General features: G+C 32.5%; 1 protein-coding gene across 1 annotated transcript; it reads left to right on the top strand.

Annotated features, from left to right (window-relative positions):
• Positions 1-332: 332 nt before the first annotated feature.
• CYP19A1 (cytochrome P450 family 19 subfamily A member 1) lies at positions 333-17,343 on the top strand (the record flags this gene model as incomplete). The annotated part of the gene is made up of 9 exons (XM_082768629.1): positions 333-474; positions 1,998-2,148; positions 5,487-5,641; positions 7,454-7,630; positions 8,347-8,461; positions 10,270-10,384; positions 10,956-11,118; positions 13,888-14,129; positions 17,092-17,343. 9 exons carry the CDS (start codon positions 333-335, stop codon positions 17,341-17,343), a joined length of 1,512 nt encoding a protein of 503 aa, XP_082624755.1.
• Between the last annotated feature and the right edge of the window lie 4,019 nt (positions 17,344-21,362).

The following is a 21,362-nucleotide window of genomic DNA, read 5'->3' as shown; positions in this document are numbered from 1 at the left end:
AGCCAAGACAATATCAAAGATAAGAGGTCTGTCAGCCAAAGCATCTAAAACTATGCTTCAATATCAAGGTCAGAAAAGCTTACTTATTTCCAAGCCAAAAGAGTGTCTGCTGCACGTCTGTTTCAACTTCTGATGTAGCTTGTCCTGGCAAGCAGTCCCAGCAGTCAGTCTCATTATAAAATAAAGCTACCTCAAGAAGTAATTTGCTCATTTACAGGACCTCTAGAGGGTTGAGAGGTACCAACTAAAGTATATATTTTTAAGCTTTGTAAACCTCTGACTCTTTTCCCATTCTCTCTTTATCTAAAGCAAAGCAGAATCTCTTGGAAAAGATGATATTGGAAACTCTCAATCCAATGCACTACATCACCAGCCTAGTACCAGATGTGATGCCAATGGCCACAGTGCCCATAGTCATTCTTATGTGCTTTCTATTTCTAATATGGAATCATGAAGAAACATCATCAATACCAGGTAAACTAACTCTGCAGTATCACATAAAAGCTGTCAAAGTATATTTGTGTGTGTGTGTGTTTCTCAGATTTAAATGAGAGGGTAATACTAAATGAATACTGTATTATTATTAATAATACAAGTTTTTAAAATAATTGATAAAATAAATCAGGCTCTATTTAACCTCAGTACTTCCATAATAAACCTGGCTTAGCTATATAAATATATGATATTCAGTTTTCCTTTTATTGTGTATATGCTAGAAAGATATAATACTATTTTATGAAGTCTAGATGTTCATATAATCATGTGCATTATAAACTTCTACATTTTTTATGTTGTAAGTTTAAAGCTTCCTGAATTGTCTTTAGTAGAGGCAAACAGTATCAATTCAGAAATTATTTACATTTTAGTAAATTATTAATTTTCCTCACCATGTTTGCCACTGGAGACCCTCCAAAACAGAGCAACATCAGAGAAAAAATATTTGCCAAATTTCCTTCCGTGTGCTAAATCTCTCCAAAAGTTAGAGAACAGGCAAAACTATACACAAAAGGTAGTGCTTTCTATTTGAATTCTTGATGAGATTGACAAAAAGATACAAATTAATTTGCTTTAAGATTACAGGTATTTAAATAATCTGTGTTCTTGTGATTTCTATTAGTAAACAGTGGAGTCATAAGCAACTTGTAAATCTTTTAAACAGTATAAAATACAAAAGATTTTATAAACACTTAACTTGTTTCATTTAATGGAATCCGATTTATGTTTTTACAGACTTTGTAAGGGCAAGTTAAGGTTTCAGTGAAGAAGGAAAACCTCCTTTTAAAAATAATGCAATGACTATGCAAATTCTCTCCTGTTCTCTCCACTTTCTCCTTTTTCTTGTAAGAGGGACATTTGATGATGAGTTATAGCAAAAGGTTTTAGTTGAGAGCTTTGATTAAATGCTTATTAATCCAGTCTTAGTTCCTACTGCAGCATGCTGTTTCTGTAAATTCACAGCACTAAAAAATAATTTTTCCTTTAAATATCTATTTTCTTACTCTGGTGTTAATGACTAAGAGAAATGTAACTAGATTACATTACGAGAGATTAATTATATTTAATTATATCAAAAAGGTGTTGACTTTTGTAGGTGTTACTATGACACTTTGGCACAAATTTAGCCAAGATCACTCAAAGGTTTTATTAAAAGCATGCATGAATAAACCACATGCATTTTTTCTAGATTGCTTCTTCCTTCTATTATTTAGCCACCGTTCTTTCAAATATAAACAATCTCAAAGCAGTAGTTTGAAGCTGTATAAAGTAATGAATTTCATTTATTGTACCCATATTGAACGAATCGCAGGCTTTCATGGATAATAAATGAGGTTTCAATGATGTAGATGCAAGTTTCTGTAAGACAGAATTTCAAAATGGGATTTTATGTGGTGCCCATTGCAGATGTTGATGTAATGTAAAAAAAATGTCCTTTCCAAAAGAGTGATATATTCTTGTCAGAGAGCACTGATGACAAAACTCGTCTTTTTTTTCCTTAGGGCCAGGATACTGTATGGGAATTGGCCCCCTCATTTCACATGGGAGATTTCTCTGGATGGGAGTCGGTAATGCCTGCAACTACTACAATAAGACATATGGAGAATTTGTGAGAGTTTGGATCAGCGGTGAAGAAACATTTATAATCAGCAAGTAAATCTTTATTTTCTATCTTTAATAATATGAAGAGCTTTTTCATATTTTTACAACCTTTTTTGCTATTTTTTTCAAAAGTAGAATTTAAGTTATTATTTTACAAATTTATCCTAACATAACAGTATTAATTCCTAATGTTCACAAATCCTTTTTTAATCTTTTGTTTCTTTAAGGACTCTACTATTGAGGTATCTACTAGAGACAACTACTGAATAGAATATCTCATTTTCTTAGTTGAAAGAAAGATCAAGAATTATGGCTCAATCCTAAAAAAATGTTTACAGTTTCTTCTTATTCCATTTAACACTAGTATTACATAGTACCCTGACTGCAGTGCAGGATTAAATCAAATTTTAGTTCCTGTGTTCTTATTAAGATTCTCCTTAAAATGAGAGTAATGCTTGAAGATTATGGCTCCAGTTCAGCAGGGTAATTACGCAAATGCAGCATTACAGGATCATGAGTAATTCCACTCCAGTTACTGGGGTTACTCAGAGAGTTCAATTACACACAGTACTAAGCATAATACTAAAATGCAGTCTATCATTTTATTAGTTCCAGTAGCCAATTGCTTACATTCGATCTTCTGGATGATCATGAGAAAATAAGAAAAAAAAAATTTACCATGCAAAATGGATAATAAATGACAATATTATTAGCAATATCAATCAATGAATATTCACCTCTCATTATGTAAAAGTTTATGAAAGATAATGCAGTAAGGAGGACTATTACAGGATTTTCCATTTGAGCAAGTCAGCTTCATCTCTATGTATGTAAAAAGAGGTAATCATTACAAGAAAACTATTTACATTCCTACCCTATGTAGATATTGTAAATATTAATTCACGTAACATTGTATATAATGTTTTGATCACATAACATGCTGTGAACTCTTACTGCTGTCTTTCACTGTATGTATTACCAGTTCTTCACAAACAAATCAGTAGTGCTGGTAAGAAGCAAAGCGATAGACTTTAGCATACCATAGCATCAGACTTTACACTTTACAGTCTATACATCACTTTTCTTCAGTTTTGCTGAAGATATTTACTTAAAATCATAGATATCGTATGGAAAACTAGAATTTAACTTTTTTAATATATATATATATTTATTTTTTTTTCAGAGTGCTTCATAAATTCACTCCAAAACTAGATGTATCCCAAGTACTGAAAAAGTATAGTGTTTCCACTGTTGTCATCTGAATTTTTACTGTCAAATCTAATTATATTGAGATGTTGCAATCTTGGTTACAAGAGATTTTGTCTTTTGGAGTAAATAGTTTTATAAAGAAAATCTGCTTATACAAGGTCATATGTCAAAACCTATCCTTAAAATATTATTCTATGTCTCTTGAGTAGATGCATGAAATGGAATGAGCAAAAGGAGCTTCCTGCACCTTTCTATTTCTGGGCACAACTATCTTAATTCGACACCATCTTTTCATGTTCATGAAACATAGATGATGTTCCTTGATGCATGAAAAACATTTAGGGAAACTAGCAAAGAGAGCAACTGGGGGGGGACATAGGAAAGGGTATGCTCAGTTCTTTGGAGGGGCTGGAGCTGCATGCACGCTGCATAATCCATGCTTGTTTGCTTGCACAACATAACATCTTATATTTACCACTGCTCATGCAAAATGCTGGTGAAAACCTAGCACTGATGAAGTTGTGAAGAAATAATTCCCATTTATTTTACTCAACTGAAAAAAAAAAAAATAATAATTAGCCCATGTAAGAAATCTGCAATTTGGTCCACAAAGAATGTACGACTGTATAGAAAATAGCTTATTGTTTCATTTCAATCTGTGCTCTGATTTTCCTTCTTTTTTGTTAGCTTATATTTAATCAGGTTTTCATCACACTACCATTTCTAAAATGCTAGCTCCCTCTAAAGGAAATATCTTAAAGCAATAAAGCTGATCACAACCTGTTCACCAGAATGTGTGTAAATAAATCTTGTAAACTGTAAAAGATAAGTATGTATATGCTGGATTTCATTATATTTCGATTTAGGAATACTCATCCCACACATCTGATTTTATAAAATTTCTTTTTCAGTTTAATAGATTAATCTATCAGTAATTATCCTTGATAAAATTATGATGCTGCATAACCAAAAGTACTTAGTATATTAATACTTTGCAGGTGTGTTTAGGAACGACCAAAGTATAGGTGAAATTTAACACACATCATAATGAAGTTGTCAACTGTCTGGTTATTTTTAAGGTGTCAAAGGAAAACTGAAGTCTTCCATAAAAAAATATTAAATAAATTGAAATAAGCAGAATTTGTCTTCCCTCCTTAACATACTTGAATTAATTATATTTCCTAAAATCTGCCAAGTTAAGTTAAAAAGTTAACTTCTTCAAGTTAAGAAAAATATTTTTTCTTACATAATGAAGTAAGAGGTATCATATTTGGGGTGGATGTGTTGAACTGTTTACAGAAAATCCAAGTGTATGAATTATATGGAATGATGATTGGAGGAAGGGAGGGAGGGAGGGATAGACAAGCAGACAGAGATATACATCTCTTCCAAAAATATTTGCCAAGGATTGTGGAAATTGGTAGGATACAATGATTAATACTTCTGAAAAAATAGGCAAAAATAGTCAATGAGTGCTATCATAGACAGATTAGAAATGTACATGGATGTTAAACACATTGTCTTCAGTTTTACAACTTCATTCTTTACGATATGTACCTTAGCCCTCATAGTTTTGCTCAAACTACAATCTGAAATTTTTGTAGGGCAGTGTTTTCCTGCATCTGGTATGAACTTGAGAGTCTGAGGAATACTCCTGTAGTGATTTTAAAAAGCACACACCGACTCTCAGTAGGATTGTATTACATGGTATGTCAGAAATTTTTAAAGGAAACAAAAATCAAATATCAAAATAATAAATCAATTTATATAATTGATCTAAAGTTAGAAAAAAAAATATTATACAAGAATGTATGTAACTCATTATTTTACCCCATCTTCTGAAACATCTGACATTGGTCATTGCCTGAGAGTATATGTGTGTGTCCCTATATATATATATACACTATTCAGATTAAAGACTTTTGGTCACCATTTGCATTTTAATTGAAAAATAGGTTTAAATCCAGACAGAATTATTGCTCTAGTACAAATTCTGAAGCCATTTTATCATCTTGCTTTTAATTATGTAATAGGTGCAACATTTAGTGTCAAGCACAGTACCTTTTGCTAATCTGAGAATGAAAGGCAGCACTTCAGAGAATGTCAGAAAAAAAGTTTTGTGTATAATCTTTGAAACTGTATTTTAGTTAGATTTTTTTCTCCCCCCATTTCCTTCCCAGATCTTCAAGTGTATTCCATGTAATGAAACATTGGAACTATGTTTCTCGATTTGGGAGCAAGCTTGGATTACAGTGCATTGGCATGTATGAAAATGGGATCATATTTAATAACAACCCAGCACATTGGAAAGAAATTCGACCCTTTTTCACCAAAGGTAAATAAATCAGTGTGCATTAACACACTGCCTCACTCTATCACACAGTGTTTTTTTCTGAAATGTTGTTTGTCCTTTGCATAATTAAATTAGAAAAATCAGTTCTCTCTTTATGTCTCAATATATTTTCTTACACATGCTCCTTCACACTTATTCTGCTTGGTATGGTATTTGAAACAGTCTTCACATCTTTTTACAGATGCTTAATCTCTTCTGCTTAAAAAAAAAAATACCCACAAACCATACTTAAAATTATTTTTAAATTTCAAGACCAACAATCACGCTAGCTCAACTGGCATTTCTATTAATGTATTTGGAAGTTCCAACCTCAGCTTTAATTGGGTTCAAACTTTTCTCATTCTAATTAAAAGAAAATAATGTGTGTATAGTTTCAAAATTAATTTAGAAGATCTGCAAAGCAGAACTATATATTAATCCATTTAATATGCTAGGAATCAATGTAGAAACAGAAAAATCTTTTCCTCTTGTAGTAATGAGAAAAAGGTTGTTGTAATTAGTATCATTAGCTTGAAATCAAATAAGAAAATACAATAAAATAAAATAAATACAATAAAATAAGTTATATAATAAATACAATAATAATAAAATACAATAAAAATAAGAAAATTCAAATTTTACTGTTTTAAGAGTCTGTAAATTTTGGACTCACCTTCCTTCCAAATACAAAATTTTCACTGTTTGTATATCATTATAACTAGTTATGATCTTACAGCCTTCCTAACAAAACTACCACACTTTGTTGCCTTGTTGTTCTGCAAGCATTACAGTTAAGAAATCATCTGTTAAGTCTTCCTTACCATTTTGTTGATATCTGTACTTCTGTATGACACTTAGGACTTTCCTAATTGATCTTGCCATTGAAAAGTACCAGCAACTTTGTACTGGTTAAAAATAACAGGAAATAAATAATTTTTTTCTATTTATTCCTAGAACTACTAGTTCTCTGTATTTACAACACAGACAACCTCTCTTCTCATTTATAAATGTACAATTACTCTCAACATATATTTGATAAAATATTGTCCTTTAGGCAATTAGAGGAATTCTTATATGGAAAAGTAATTTACATAGAATAAATTTAAATAGAAGGCAAGATTTCCAAAGTCACTCAAAATTATCTGAATTCGTTCCAGACAGATCCTATCATAAAAATTATGCAGCAACAGAACTGACCACTGCTTTTGCTTGCTTTTAATTTCTTATAATGTTAAAAATGCATAATGACACTATTTCCCAATGTCCACAGGCGGACAGACTAAGATTGGCTAACACATCTAGACTACTACTAGATTAAGCCTCAGGATGTCCGCAGTGACACTATAGGCTGTGGGGAGCTTATTGGAAAGCTGTCATGCTGTTTAAGAACACCCAGGGATTATGATTCCAAAAATTCCTATCCTCCTTCCTGTGAATCTCCAGTCTAACTTCCCTGCTCACCATCCTTGCAAGCAAGGCAGGACATCCACAGTGCCTATATTGCAGATGAGGATATGGAGGATATACACCTCCAACACTGAAAGATAGTGAAATGTATTTGGCTTCATCTGTGCTAACACTGTGTGAACCTATCATGAAATGTGTGCCTGAAATACAGAGTGACTGAATGCAAGGGAAGTTTGGGCCTTGGGTTCATTGCCATTCTAAGTCAAAATGCTTACGTTTTTCTCTCAAAACAATTTTGTTCCAGTCACTTAAGTTATAAAGATTTTTATTGATGCTATTATTGCCAATAAGTTATTAATAAGGCATGAAAGCTAATCTTTTTATCATTTTGCATATACCTATTTACAGCCCTGTCTGGTCCTGGTCTTGTGCGTATGATAGCCATTTGTGTTGAATCAACAATTGATCACCTGGATAAACTAGAAGAAGTGACCACTGAAGTAGGAAACATCAATGTGTTGAATCTTATGAGACGGATCATGCTTGACACATCTAACAAACTCTTTCTAGGGATCCCTTTGGATGGTACTAACAGCCTTATTTTTATAACTTATGATGAACCTTAAGTGCATAAACAAGAAAAACTTAGTTATATCACTCAGAAATATTGTTTCAGAAAATGGAACAAGAACATATTGTTATATTACTAAATAATTAACTGAAATTGATTAATAAGTGAGTCTAGTTATGAGAATTTTATAAGATTAAATACATATGTTTAACTTGTCACAATCAAGCAAATAACACATAAAAACATTTTTATGTACTAGGCTGCTACAGCCTCAACATTACATACATGTAAGAAACAGAAATCTTTCCACCAAACTAAATGATTGCATTGAAAAGTTCACCTGACAACTTTTCAGGTGAACTTTGATGACTTCTTCACCTTCAAAACCATTTGACAGAAATAACATCCTGATGTACAAATTATCCCATATCAATACAGTGCAATAGAGTTCTGCTCCTTCTCTCCGGTGGGAAACTGGCTCTGGTTGACACATGATCTCCTTTTAGCTAGCTATCAAGAGTTTTTACAAAGAAATGTATCTTGTCTGCAGTGTGCCACAACTGTTTCCTAATGTTATCTACTACACATTAGAAACAAAATGGTAATCAAATTCCTGTCAACTCAGTGGGAGTAGGGAGTGGGGCCTCATTATTAATTTTCCTGAAACGTTTGTGTTATTTGACTATTGAAGATTAGTTTTTATACAGCTGTTTGTAACATCTATTTTCAGAAAGTGCCATTGTACTTAAGATTCAGAACTACTTTGATGCTTGGCAAGCACTTTTATTAAAGCCTGACATCTTTTTTAAGATTTCTTGGCTGTGCAAGAAATACGAAGAGGCAGTGTAAGTATCCATAGTTTTTACAAATCTTTTGCATAAGATTATTTCTTTCTAGGAAGAACGTTCCTTTCATTTTTCTCTTCCTTTTAGAGAATAAAATGTGAGAATTTCAAAGGTGACTGGTTGAAGTCCACTATCTGCAGACCCAAGATAGCAGAATGAGATCTGTCAGTGATGCTACAAGTGGCTAAACTCAGGGGAATATTTAAGGCCCATATTCACTCACCAAATTATTAGTTAATGCCATCTCAGATATGACACTGAGTTGAAATCATTGGTTCAGTTCAAAGAGGAAAGAAAAAGCCGTCTTATGGGGAGAAATTACTTTATCTGTTTAAGGACAGTCAAATATTAGGCCACAGACTGTCAGTTCCTGGACATAAGAAATCACATCTACATCCATAGAACTATCCCAAAAAAGAGTTAACCCCGTTAACCCCTCAGTATAATTCTACTTATTGGTGTCCATAATGCGCATTTTTGTGTCAACAACCTTTTTTTTTTTTTTTTTTTGAGCTAAAAATTGTGTTTTGCATGATAATCTATTTCAAGATTATTTCTTCCTTTATACAAGAATAAATGTTTTTTGCTGTCTTCCTATTTGTAAAAGCACATGATCCCTCTTCTATTTTGATGCTCTCATTTTCTGTCTTCTGTCAAAGGAAGACCAGCTATAAAAAGAACTGGCAATGAGTTTGTTCATTTTGGATTTGGAGTCCATTTAAGGAGAGAAAAATACTTTTTATCAAGCATATGTAATAATTAGTTTTGATAATGCTATATACTATATAATGTATATAGTATACTAAATACTATACTGATAATGCTTTATACTATATGTAGTATAAAGACTTTAAGGGAAAGATGGAGGTTCATAACCAACAGCTCTCTTACAAACTAGATACATACCAGTGTTATTATGGCAGTGCTTAGTGCTTTATTCTGTGATTCTAATAATAGCTAAATGCAGTGGCCCAATTATTACCAGAAAGTCCTTGTGGGCAAATATTAGTGGACATAAACAATCTCATTAAAATAACCATATTAATAAATCTATACTGGGAAAAAAAGAAAAAAAAAAAAAAAAAAAAAAAAGATAAAGATCTCTGAATTTAAAGCAACGAGGAGGAAAACCACAGGTTATCACCACTTCTGATAAAGTTGGGTTGCTCTTTCTAATACATAAAAATGTTATATATGAAAACCTTACCAAGTTTTAATTTTAGGTTTATTCCCCCTATAAAACCAGCCTTTTAAAAAGAACATTACCTTCAAATCTGTAGCTAATTTAAAATGCCAAATAAAGTATTAAACACCACTGAACTTCACTATTTTTCCAACAGAAATACATACTGTTGACACAGTATGTCTGATTACAGCTTTACAAAACAGTGAGATCAACTATACCATCAAGAAAGTACAATTTTTCTTGCATTTTTTTAAACAATTATTCCTCTTGCTAAGTTCATTTGCAGTGTAAATATGCAAGGGAACAGAAATCTTTGGAAATATTAATAAATCTTTAAAAACTCTATTCACTGTAAGATAGACGGGTTTCATTCCTTTCAGTTCTACAAGAAGAGAATAAGATTTCAGGCCAAACAAAGAAGAAAATATTTTTATAAGAAAAGTATTGCTGCTTTTGTATAGAACCATATAGCCATTTATATGAAGACTAAATTTCTGCCTTTGTTAGGCTTTTTCATTAGTATAATCTTCATGTTTCTAAACATATCCTATCTACCTATATCTAGTCATATACTAAAAGGCTGCAGATATTTATCAATATATTGGATTTTATCCACTTTCAGCAAGGATTTGAAAGGCGCAATGGAAATCTTAATAGAACAGAAGCGACAACAGCTTTCCACCGTTGAAAAGTTAGATGAGCACATGGATTTTGCATCCCAGCTGATTTTTGCACAGGTATTGACAATGTACCAAATTATTGCTAAGTTTTTTTTTTTTTTTTTTTTTTTTTTTCTGCATGTCTCCATTCACTAACAATACAGACTTTACAACTCAGACTTCATGTAACTATCAAAGTCTTATGAACAGAAACAAATTAGTTGGCTTGGGAGAATCCCCCAGGTGCTTGTATGATTTTGTTTTTCATGGCTTAAACAACATCCTCAAAACTCTACCCCTGAACATTCTTCAGTCTTTCCCTAACTCTTAAATTTTATCTGTATATATTACCTTTTGTATGCAAAAGCTTCAAAAGCTGTGTAAATCGTATCTTGCATAATCTCTGACAGCTCACAGACTCCGTGGGGAAAGGTAATAAGTCAACAAGAATCTGAGATAAGAAAAAACCCATGCTTTTCTGGAAGATCATACACATCCCCTAAAACACGGATTTCCTGGTTTTTCTCTGAAAAAAAAAATAAATAAATGCATATGGGACTGTCAGGATCTTGAATTCTGTTTAAGCAGTATTCTGTTGGCATCACAGTTCAGCAATCAACATTTTCCCCAACATTTCAAATTTTTCCAGAACAGAGGAGACCTGACTGCTGAGAATGTGAACCAGTGTGTGCTGGAGATGATGATTGCTGCTCCTGATACTCTGTCTGTGACTCTCTTCTTTATGCTAATACTGATTGCGGAGCACCCCACAGTGGAAGAGAAGATGATGAGGGAAATTGAAACTGTTATGGGTAAGCAGGACCTGCAAAGTCACTAATGTAGGAATATAATTTTGCTTGGGCAGTGATCTAATTTCCATTACTCAAAGTCTAAAAATTCTAAGGATTATTTTCCAACACAAGTATTTGTTGTAAAGTATATGAACTATTACTGTATGTAAGCAATTTTATTCAAGGTCAAGTGAAAGATTAAATATTTTTAAGACAAATTCAAACAGGATTTATAAGAATGTACAAGCTATTAGGAAAAAAAAAAGCACTTATTCACCCCTCAACAAGAGCCATGCAAATCATCACTCACCTCATAAGCTCCAGTGAAATTATTTTCTATTTCCCTTTCAGTAGCAAGTGGAGACACTCATTTCAAATACTTCTAATCATCGACAGTTCTCTACACGTGTATAGAACTTAACTAAGTTTGACTACGACTGCAGAAAGAAAATATTAAAGAAAATTAAAATTGTTTTATTATTCTGCTGTCATCCATTTTGATTTCAAACTATATTAACTATAATATTTTAGTATTAATGATGAGCCACTCAAAAACAATCAAAATATTCCATATCTATATTCATCCCTTTCTCTAGCTTTCAAAATCTCAATCCTACTAAACTATATAGAAACTAATTTCAACCACTCCTATTCAACATTTACTTTGAACAGTTAAACACTGGCAAGCATATAACAAATCCTTTGCTCTTTTTCTAAGGTACTTTTAATTCAAGTTTTAAATACAATGCAAGAGCTGTGATGTTATCTCAAAACTTTTTAAAAAATGTTTCAAAACTTTTTAAAAAATGTTTTGGCATCTTTCCGCCTCAAGCTAGGAGACAGCATTTCTCTTTGTCTTCTTCATGGCCATTTTTTTGACTGTCTGAAACACTGCAACTTAAATAAATTGAGCAAACAGTGAGCTTTGGTATCAGTTTACTGACTAACAAAAAATTTGAATCCTATAAGCCATAAAAATAGCAAAATCTTCCACTAATATATAACTCAAAGGGTTTTTTCCCACAACTATACTTGGCTTCTCAGTGGCACCTAGATAGAATATAATGCAAGAGGTTAGCCTCTGATCTGTCACTAAAGAAAACCTCCATAAAATCATTACGTGCCAGAGTTTATCAATCTTGAAGTCTGCTAAAATAAACAGCCATTTACCCTTACAAATGAGTGTTTTCTTCATCAAGTATTGTGTAGTTTGAAGAGACAAGCACTAACTTACTAAGTTACAAGTCTTCAACATTTAACTTCCCACAGTAATATCTGGCCTTTAGTGTACTGTTGCTTTGATGAAAAAATATTTCTGATTTTACAAATATTATTTGAGAGAACATACAATTGATTCCAGATTACATTAAATTATTTTTACCAAGTAATGCTTCTATCACTGTGTAACAGACAGAAGGTTTTTTCTGGTTGTTTTTTTCAAGTTGAGATTTCAAAACATTCCATAAAATACCAAGATACATTCTACTCTTTCTTTGTATTTGAAAATTATTACTTCACAACCCGATGAAAGGTAACACAGCAGTGGAAAAGTACAAGATGTCACAAATTCATCAACTAGCTACAAAACATCCACAATTCTATATATTTTGTCTATAAAATAGCTAAGATTGCAGTTCCTTGAATTTAAAACAGCAGCGATGTCTGGAGAGCATTATCTACATTTGTGGGACTTTAAAGAATTAATTAGATGCTTCAAGTTTTAATTTAATTCTGATTCAGAACAAAAGGTATTTTCAGTAACCAATACAAAGGAATTACTGTTTGGTATTTGGAAATCAGAACCCATAAAAACATAAGATAGAACCACTAGAAATGCAAATGTGGACAAGGCAGGCATTGAGAAATTTTCAGAAGAAAACTTAGCAGCAAGGTGTTTGGCTGATTGTTTTTCAGCCTTCACTAGGAAAGAGACTAAAAATTTCTGGAAGGATTACAAATCTTACAGGGAGACATGCATGTAAAGCATATTAATGGCCAGATTTATGTAATGCATATTGATGTGAAGCACATCAATGTGTAGGCTTAAGAGTGATCTATAAGTGGGTGATTCTGAAGAGCTGGCATAGCAGAACATTATTGCTACTTCCCTTCAGAGCAATAAATCATATTTTACTCTGTTTGGAAGACTTGTGTACTCCAATATTCACCCTCACAATTTCTTTCTGAAAGCCTTGATTTTAGGAAGGCAGTAGTATGTTGCTGACTTTTCCTTAAGCAAATGACTAACTGGAGTAACAAAGGTCCTTTTTATGTGGGAAACCTACCATTGCAGTGGTCAAGCTTTAGGTCTTCAGCTGCTTGTGGCTTGAAAGTTCAAGGCTCCCACTGGGACTACATTGTGGTACTGAAACTGCTGCTAAAAAACAACTAGGAAGATGTTATTCATGGTAATTGAAATTATTAATTTCACTCTAGGACCTACCTGTACATCTATCCAAACCCAACAACACAATGAAAATGTAAGGTCTCTACAAAATTATCATCTCCCATCCATAAACTATTCCCAGATTCTACTTGCTGTCAGTTTTCAGGGGAAAAAAAAAAAAAAAAAAAAAAAAAAAAAAAAAAAAAAAAAAACAAAAAAAAACAATCGGGGCTTATGCTGATATACCATGTTTCCCAAATATGTAAGAATGCATAAAACTACTTAGATGATGTTGGATCCTTCCCACCTTTTCAGGAGTTGAGAATCTTTCAAAATATTTTGGGTGTATGGTGAACTTATTAAATTCATAACCAACTTTTGCACCATTTGTTTTATTCCTGAAGGTGACAGAGATGTACAGAGTGATGACATACCAAACCTGAAAATTGTGGAGAATTTTATTTATGAGAGCATGAGATACCAGCCTGTTGTGGACTTGATCATGAGAAAAGCTTTACAAGATGATGTGATTGATGGCTATCCTGTGAAAAAGGGAACAAACATTATTCTCAACATTGGACGTATGCATAAGCTTGAATTCTTCCCAAAACCAAATGAGTTTTCTCTTGAAAATTTTGAGAAGAATGTAAGTTTGCCATCTTATTTCTCACAGGAGATTGGGTATTTTTATTGACAATGTATATTCCTCTTATTTCAGTCAAGACCTTTGTGACCTTAAGTCCATTTTCTCTTTGTCTAAGTGCATAAGCTAGTGATACATCCTGCTTATTTCTGTTATTATTAGAGCTAGGTGGGCATTTCCCTATCAAAAGTTCCTTTTAATTCAGAAATAATGATGTTATTGAAAACAAAAAGTTTCTCAGACATCTTAATCTCGATTTAAAAATTCTGAAGTATGTCCAAGGCGCACACACAGTTATCTCCCCTGATACTGGACAAAATAAAGAGGCTTTGGGGAGCTAGAGCCATGCCACAAGTACGCAGAGCTGAGACAGCGTAAGGAATCAAGAAATCTCTGGAGAGGTGGAGCAGTATGGCAATTTCTGAGACAGAGAATCTAGCTCCCATTTTATTCATAAAAAAAAAAAAAAAAAAAATCTAAGTAAAAATAAACATCTTTTTTAGGCTGAAGTGGCAATCCTAAGCTTTAACCAGCTCAGTACTGAAAATGCTAGGTAATTCTCTTCAAGTTCAGCACAGCATTTAGGTTTTAGTCTTACTCCCAAAAGAATTAGAATTTTCTTCAGCGTACATTAAGTCCTGTATCAACAGTGTTATGTGAACTTTTGTTTTTTTTTTGTTTTCTACATGTAGACTCCTACTATTGGGAAACATCCTTCAGATTATTTGTTTTCATTCAGAACTTTGCTCTTCTGATTACTGATGAAATAAATCATTTCCCAAAAATTTATTCGTTCAGCAATAATCACATGGAGAAATTAAAAACACAGTGAAAGAAGATAGACCAATTCTATGGCAAGACTGATTCCTTGTTTTTGACTGTTAACCAGTGCAGATGGAAATAAAAGATATTGCTGTCCAAGAAATGGCACAAAATATTAAATATTAATGCTTGGTTAGCACTCCTGTGGAGCAATTAGCTAGATCTCTGGAACAAATAGCCATGTAAGAGTGAAAGGCATAGTCAACTTAGCCCTGTGAAGGGAATCTCAACTACAGAACATTAGCCTATTATCACAGGTGCACAGGCTTTCATTGTATACAAACTATATTGTCTAGTGGCCTGTCAAATACTAAGGTTGCATAGGGCTAAAGCTAAAGGGTTAATGATCACTGCAGCTGTCATAACTCTCATTTTGACTAACCGAAAAACAAATGGAAGTAAGTTTTATTACCTGGCAAAACTTTTTTTCCTAAGATATTAGAAGCTACACCCATAAGCATCTATAGAGAATGATTTCAGTTTTAAAGGAATAAGTAGAAGATCCACTTCAGTTCTTCCAAAATGGGCATACAAATAAATAATTAAGAAAATAAAGACACAAAAGATATGTATGTTCAAGCTAGAAATATGTCTCCAAGCTTTACATTCTCCCTATCAAAAATCCAGGAGTACTACATATGCCATAGACACAACAAGAACTAACCATGCAGGATAACATTTCTAAACTGCTAGCTGATTACCCACAGCAAACTCTGCACACAGTACTAAAAACAACAGATCAGGGAAAAAGGCACTAGAAAATTCAAGAAAATGATAAGTGATTAAGTTTATTGAAATAACTATTCACTGTGAATAGATTTCATGTTGCCACCCATTGTCTTCATTCTAGATATTTCTATCAAAATGCATTTCTTGCTTATTTAACAAGCACACTTTGCTTCTAAAAATATTTCCCCTTGACCAAATATTTAACCATACATTTTCTAACTGACTTGATGCATTATATTTGCCACATAATTATTCTAGCAAGTACAATTTTCACACAGTTCTCTAAGTGAATAGCAACCAACACCATTATTTATAGGATGACATTGTTAGAATCTAAATATTTTTCCATTTTCCTCAGCTGTGCATTTGCCATTGTGCTATGCTGCCAGCTGCTGCATTTGCTTTGTATTATAAACATTTCTATTTACCTATCATTCTTCAAAAAGTACGGTTGTTTCTTTGAAATAATTTAAATAGTAAACATTTTTTAGTCTGGAAATGAGGAAAAAAGACACTTTTCTAGAAAATTCAATATAAAGCAGCCTTTTCTATTCTTGGATTAAATAGGAAATCAGAACACAGCTAGTGTGTTCTTTTTTTAAACTGCACAAATGATGAAAAATAATTTATTTATTTCCTTGGTGTCTTGGTATGTCATAATCAGTAATCTTCATGTTTTAGGGGGTCTTTTTGGATAATTGATCTATTCAACGTTGATAAAGACAACAGAAACTGGCTGTGAATTCTTCAACAGTTGTGGGAATCCCACATTTTACATTTTATTTGATAGGACAGGAGACAATCATTTATAAAATGTTCTATGTTAAATGCCAAATAAAAATGACAGTACATTTTATGAAACATTGATTTTCAGAAACACTAGCTTTATCATAATTGTAGTAGGTGTATAGTGCTGTGATTAATGTTAGTTAAGGCATCAGTATTTAGCTTAGACATTTATGAACATTATAATTAAATTTTTCTGAAAAAGTTTTTAATGAACTTTAATGTACATTAGAGTGAAACCTTCACTACTTCACAGCCTATGGTAAAATCCCTATAGTTCACAGGATGAACAGACTGAAATAAATGGCAGAATTCAAATGCTTAAATTTTACATTTGCTACTACTTCAGTATTTGAATTGGCATACCTCCTGGATTTCTGTAGTCATTTCTGTATTTTGGTCTGACTTGAGCAGGAGGACTGTTCAGCGTAAAGAGTAACAGAAAAAGAAAGAATACATGAGGTAAAGACATAGCTTGGGTACAAGGAAATAAGTAAATTTTCCTAAGAGATTCACACTTTTTTTTTTTCCCAAAGAATATATTTCCTATAGATTTCCATAATCTTTTTAGCTACTTTTGTGAAGAAAAAAATGCCTTAAAGTTTATTCCTCGTGTTATTCTGTGCAGGTTCCTTCACGCTATTTTCAACCGTTTGGATTTGGCCCTCGGGGCTGTGTAGGAAAGTTTATTGCCATGGTAATGATGAAAGCAATTCTGGTGACTCTTCTGAGACGGTGCAGAGTACAGACAATGAAAGGAAGAGGACTTAACAACATCCAGAAAAACAATGACTTATCCATGCACCCAATAGAAAGGCAGCCTCTGCTGGAAATGGTTTTTACACCAAGAAGAAATACAAATAAGAAGCAGAGTGACTAAAATGGATCAGCATTAAAGTTAGAGGGCGTTCTCAGCCAGTCACTTTAAGAAATGTTCCTCATTCCTAGGTAAAGATATAACGTAAAATGTTTTGTTGCCCCTAAATCACTACAGCTCCAAGTGAACACCTGTTCAGCCCATATAATAGAACTAAAGTTCTGGCCATAACTTCAATGTAATAAAATAAGATCAAATTTGCAAAATAGTCCTGTTGTTGGGTGACACCGCACTATACACAGGACTCCTGACTCCTTTTTAAAACTGTCAAGTTCAGATGAAATCACATGTCACTTTTCAAATGGTGCAAAGTCAGAGCCTTGGGGGTCAAAATCACATGCCTGGTGTGTGCTAAATTCCAGGACTCATTTCTGGGTTTGTTACCTTCTGTCCCCAAGTTGGACTTAGCAGTACTTACTTACCATGAAAGTTCTAATCATCTGTTTTCAAACACATCTGAATAATACTAAATTTGACTTTAAGAATATGAAACAATTTAAAATGCATAAAGCTGTCACACTAAAAACATATACATGTATTACATATCTACAATAATGTCCTTTATAATATTTAGAATATATTTAAGTTCTGAAAAAAGTTTGTAAAAAGTCATTCAAAACATTTATTTACCATGTTTTGCTGTTATATTAAGCAGATACCAAGGACTTAGTGTTAGACTGATTGTAATTTTCAGAGAACCAAGAAATTTAACAGTTGAGAAAACTGTTCTGTACTTTTAAAATCCAGTGTTCTGCTACAGATTATGTTTAAGAGGGTCTGTAAACAGTTCAGGAATGACCTTAGAACAGAACATTTTAGGAATGACCTTAGAATAAAGTAATGACTATGAAACATTACCATTAGTATCATACAGAAGGAGTGGGGCAATGCCCACAGCTCTGTTTCTGACAAAACTTCCCATCTTGCTTCAGTTTGGAGAAGTTCAAATTCTTCCTAAACTGCTTAAGTAGTACCAAATCCTGTTTCAATCTATTTTTAATTGCAGTTCTACTTCATAGTAAGATTTAGAGTTGTTCCCATATCCCCACACCACAAAGCAGGAATGAAAATCCCTCCCTAATTATCCACATAGCTCTTAGTGCTTTTCCTGTTCTAAAGCATCTAAGCATCTTGCTCCATATACTCTTGCTCAAGAGCCAGTCTTTTTTTTTTTTTTTCCTTTAAATACAGTGAGGTCAAATGAGTGGGCTGTACTCCTCTACTCAAGGTAAGATGCAAGTTTCACAGGGTACTGCTCAGCGTTTTGTAGTGGCAAAGGAGGAAAGTTCTGAAGCAACAAGTAGATTTTTCAAAAACACTTCTAAAAGTTTGTGGGTTTTGTTGTTGTTGTTTGTTTGTTTGTTTGTTTTTACTTTTTTTTTTAATATTATTACTAATATTAAAATTAGGCTTAGTTTTATATATGGTCCTTTACAGGAGAACTAGATAACTACCTATATTTCTTCTTGAAAATGGAAATTAAAATATCTTGAAATCTGCGAAATATACCTTGACATTTATTACTAGCCTAATGATAAGTTGTTTATTTGGTGAAGAAGGAAAAGACCTTCCTGGTTTACTGACAATAGTCCTTGAAAGAAACTTTCCATTTTTGGTAAGCTTCAGTGTTCATGCTGTGTAACTTAAAAAAAGGGGGTTTCAGGGTAAAGCCTCTTGATAAAACCAACCAACAAACAATAGGTTTATATTAATCTTTTCCTCCAAAGACACTTTAACCATAAACAGAAAATAAATTATTTAAATAAATTGTTTATGTCCTTGCTTAGAAAACTTATTAATGTTAACTAGTGTGATCCCTCAGACCACTGCTCTCAGGTACAGGTCTGGCAGAAGACCACATATTCTGTAGCATATAAAAACTACACACAACCAACAAATAAATGTTTGTTCCAGATAAGGGTAATGAATTAGGTCAGGTTGGAATTGGTGATCAAGAAGAGCTGCACATCTAGGTTATTTCTCGAAACATCATGGAAGCTTTCTACAGGATTTTTGTTTTTTTAATCAAACTTGAAAATGGAATAATTTATTGTAGCTAGGTTACTTTTAAAGCTTTCTCTGCAGCATTGGCATAGTACCCAAAGATGACACAACAGTGAAGTCCCATACTACTTGTAATTACAGACAAAATTAAACATGCATATAAATAGGATTTCCAGTTTTTTAGTCGTTAAGTGATTTAGTGGCGTGAACATTTGGAATACCTAATGTAACCTCTATTTCTACATACACTGCAAGTTTTAAACTAAGAAATACAGTTAGTTGGAAAAAAGAAGTGGGTAGAGGGTAGCATCCAAATTAAACCCCATTCTTCCTCATTCTGTATCATAAAACACCTAAAGGAGTGCTTTGATGGCCACGAATTTTTCATCTGAATAAGAACTTTAAAAAAAAATAATCCACTGAACCTTCTTTTGCTTGGGAATAAACTATCACTTTATATACACTGTGCATCTTCATTCATTTCAGACACAAGCATTTTGAATAGTGATAATTTACTCTCTGGTTTTCCATCTCATAATTATAGGTCTCTCAGAACATTTTTTTTCTCAAGGTTGGAACTAATAAACTATGTTTATCATTCAAATTTTAAAATAATTATATGAAATCATGTAGACAGGAAAATGCATGCTGCTCTGATTTCTTTAATATATTATATACTGATGGCTTTATAGGGTGGAATTTCATAAGCATGATTACTGTAATTAGAAGAAATTACAGAAGAAATAAAGAAGGAATAAAGCAGTTTAATTTTTTACCTTTTGTAAACAAGCCTGCAAAATTATTTTGTATTGTATTTTAATTACATTTTCTTTGCAAATAGTGTTTTTGGTCCTCTAGTTTCTACTGTACCTTATTTTGTCCACTTTTGGACAATGGAGCTGTTAGTTAATCTGAGCTGTTAGCTAATCTGAGCCCAGTTCTCCGTGTCTTTATTATGGCTGTTATGCAGTGGTCTATTTGCATCAGTATTTGCATGCTAAGTCCCATTTCACTTCCTCATACTTAAATTTGAAAACAGTAATTGATGAAGCAGCATTTCAGAGATTACCATGTGGATATAAACAACTTAAATCTTTTAGATATATATACCCTATTGTATATAACTCTGATTTTAAATGGTGTTTTATTATCAGGCACTGTAAAAATGTAGGTGACTTTTAGAATGACATCATATCTACTATCATCAAGCGACTATTCTATTAATGTTCAATCTATTCACACAGAACAAACTTGAAGACTGTTTAATACATCACTGTGATTATGGGCTGTTCACAGCACATAAATGTGGTATGCTGTTAGAAAATAAAACAATCATCAAATAAAATCTGTATGCAAAAAAAAAAAAAAGTTTAAAATTATGTTTCATCATGTTTTTCCAATCTGAAAAAAAAAATATATCACAAAAAAGTATTTAAATTTATGAATATGTATGGCTGCATAAACTGATTATTAAAATATTAGATACAGTGGATGAAACACAAAACCTGCTAAAATCAAATTTTCCACTAAGTTCCAAGGATCTAAAATTGCACAAATGATTTTAATAATACAATGGCAGAAATAGAGTAAATAATTTAAGTTCATATGAGACTTCTTGTCTGTAAGGGCATTTCTTCAAAGATTGAAAAGAAGGCACATTGTTTTAGTGATTCTGAAGAAAGGGATTTGTGGATGTAAAAGGAAAAAAAAATCTTGACTTGACAACATAAATATAAAGGGGCTCAGCTACTTGTAAGAAAAGTATTTAATAAAAATGAAACAGAACAAGGAAATAAACAGAATACATGATTCAAAAAAAATCTTTTTCTACTCATATGCTGGCATGACAAATTCAGTTCGTTTCTGTGAAACTAATTTCTTTTGCTTTTGAATGAAAGCTTTAAAAGAGCTAATTCTTGTATTTGGATAAGTTACAGAAACAAAGGTAGTAAATGGCATACAACAGAAATCGCAAGAACTCTTTAAAATAGCTGCAAATGAATATATTTTTCTAAAAG

This window comes from Aythya marila, assembly GCF_965140915.1.
Source record: "Aythya marila genome assembly, chromosome: 11".
NCBI classification, from domain to species: domain Eukaryota; kingdom Metazoa; phylum Chordata; class Aves; order Anseriformes; family Anatidae; genus Aythya; species Aythya marila.
The sequence above is the reverse complement of the archived record's forward strand: the minus strand, read 5'-3'. Positions and strand labels throughout refer to the sequence as shown.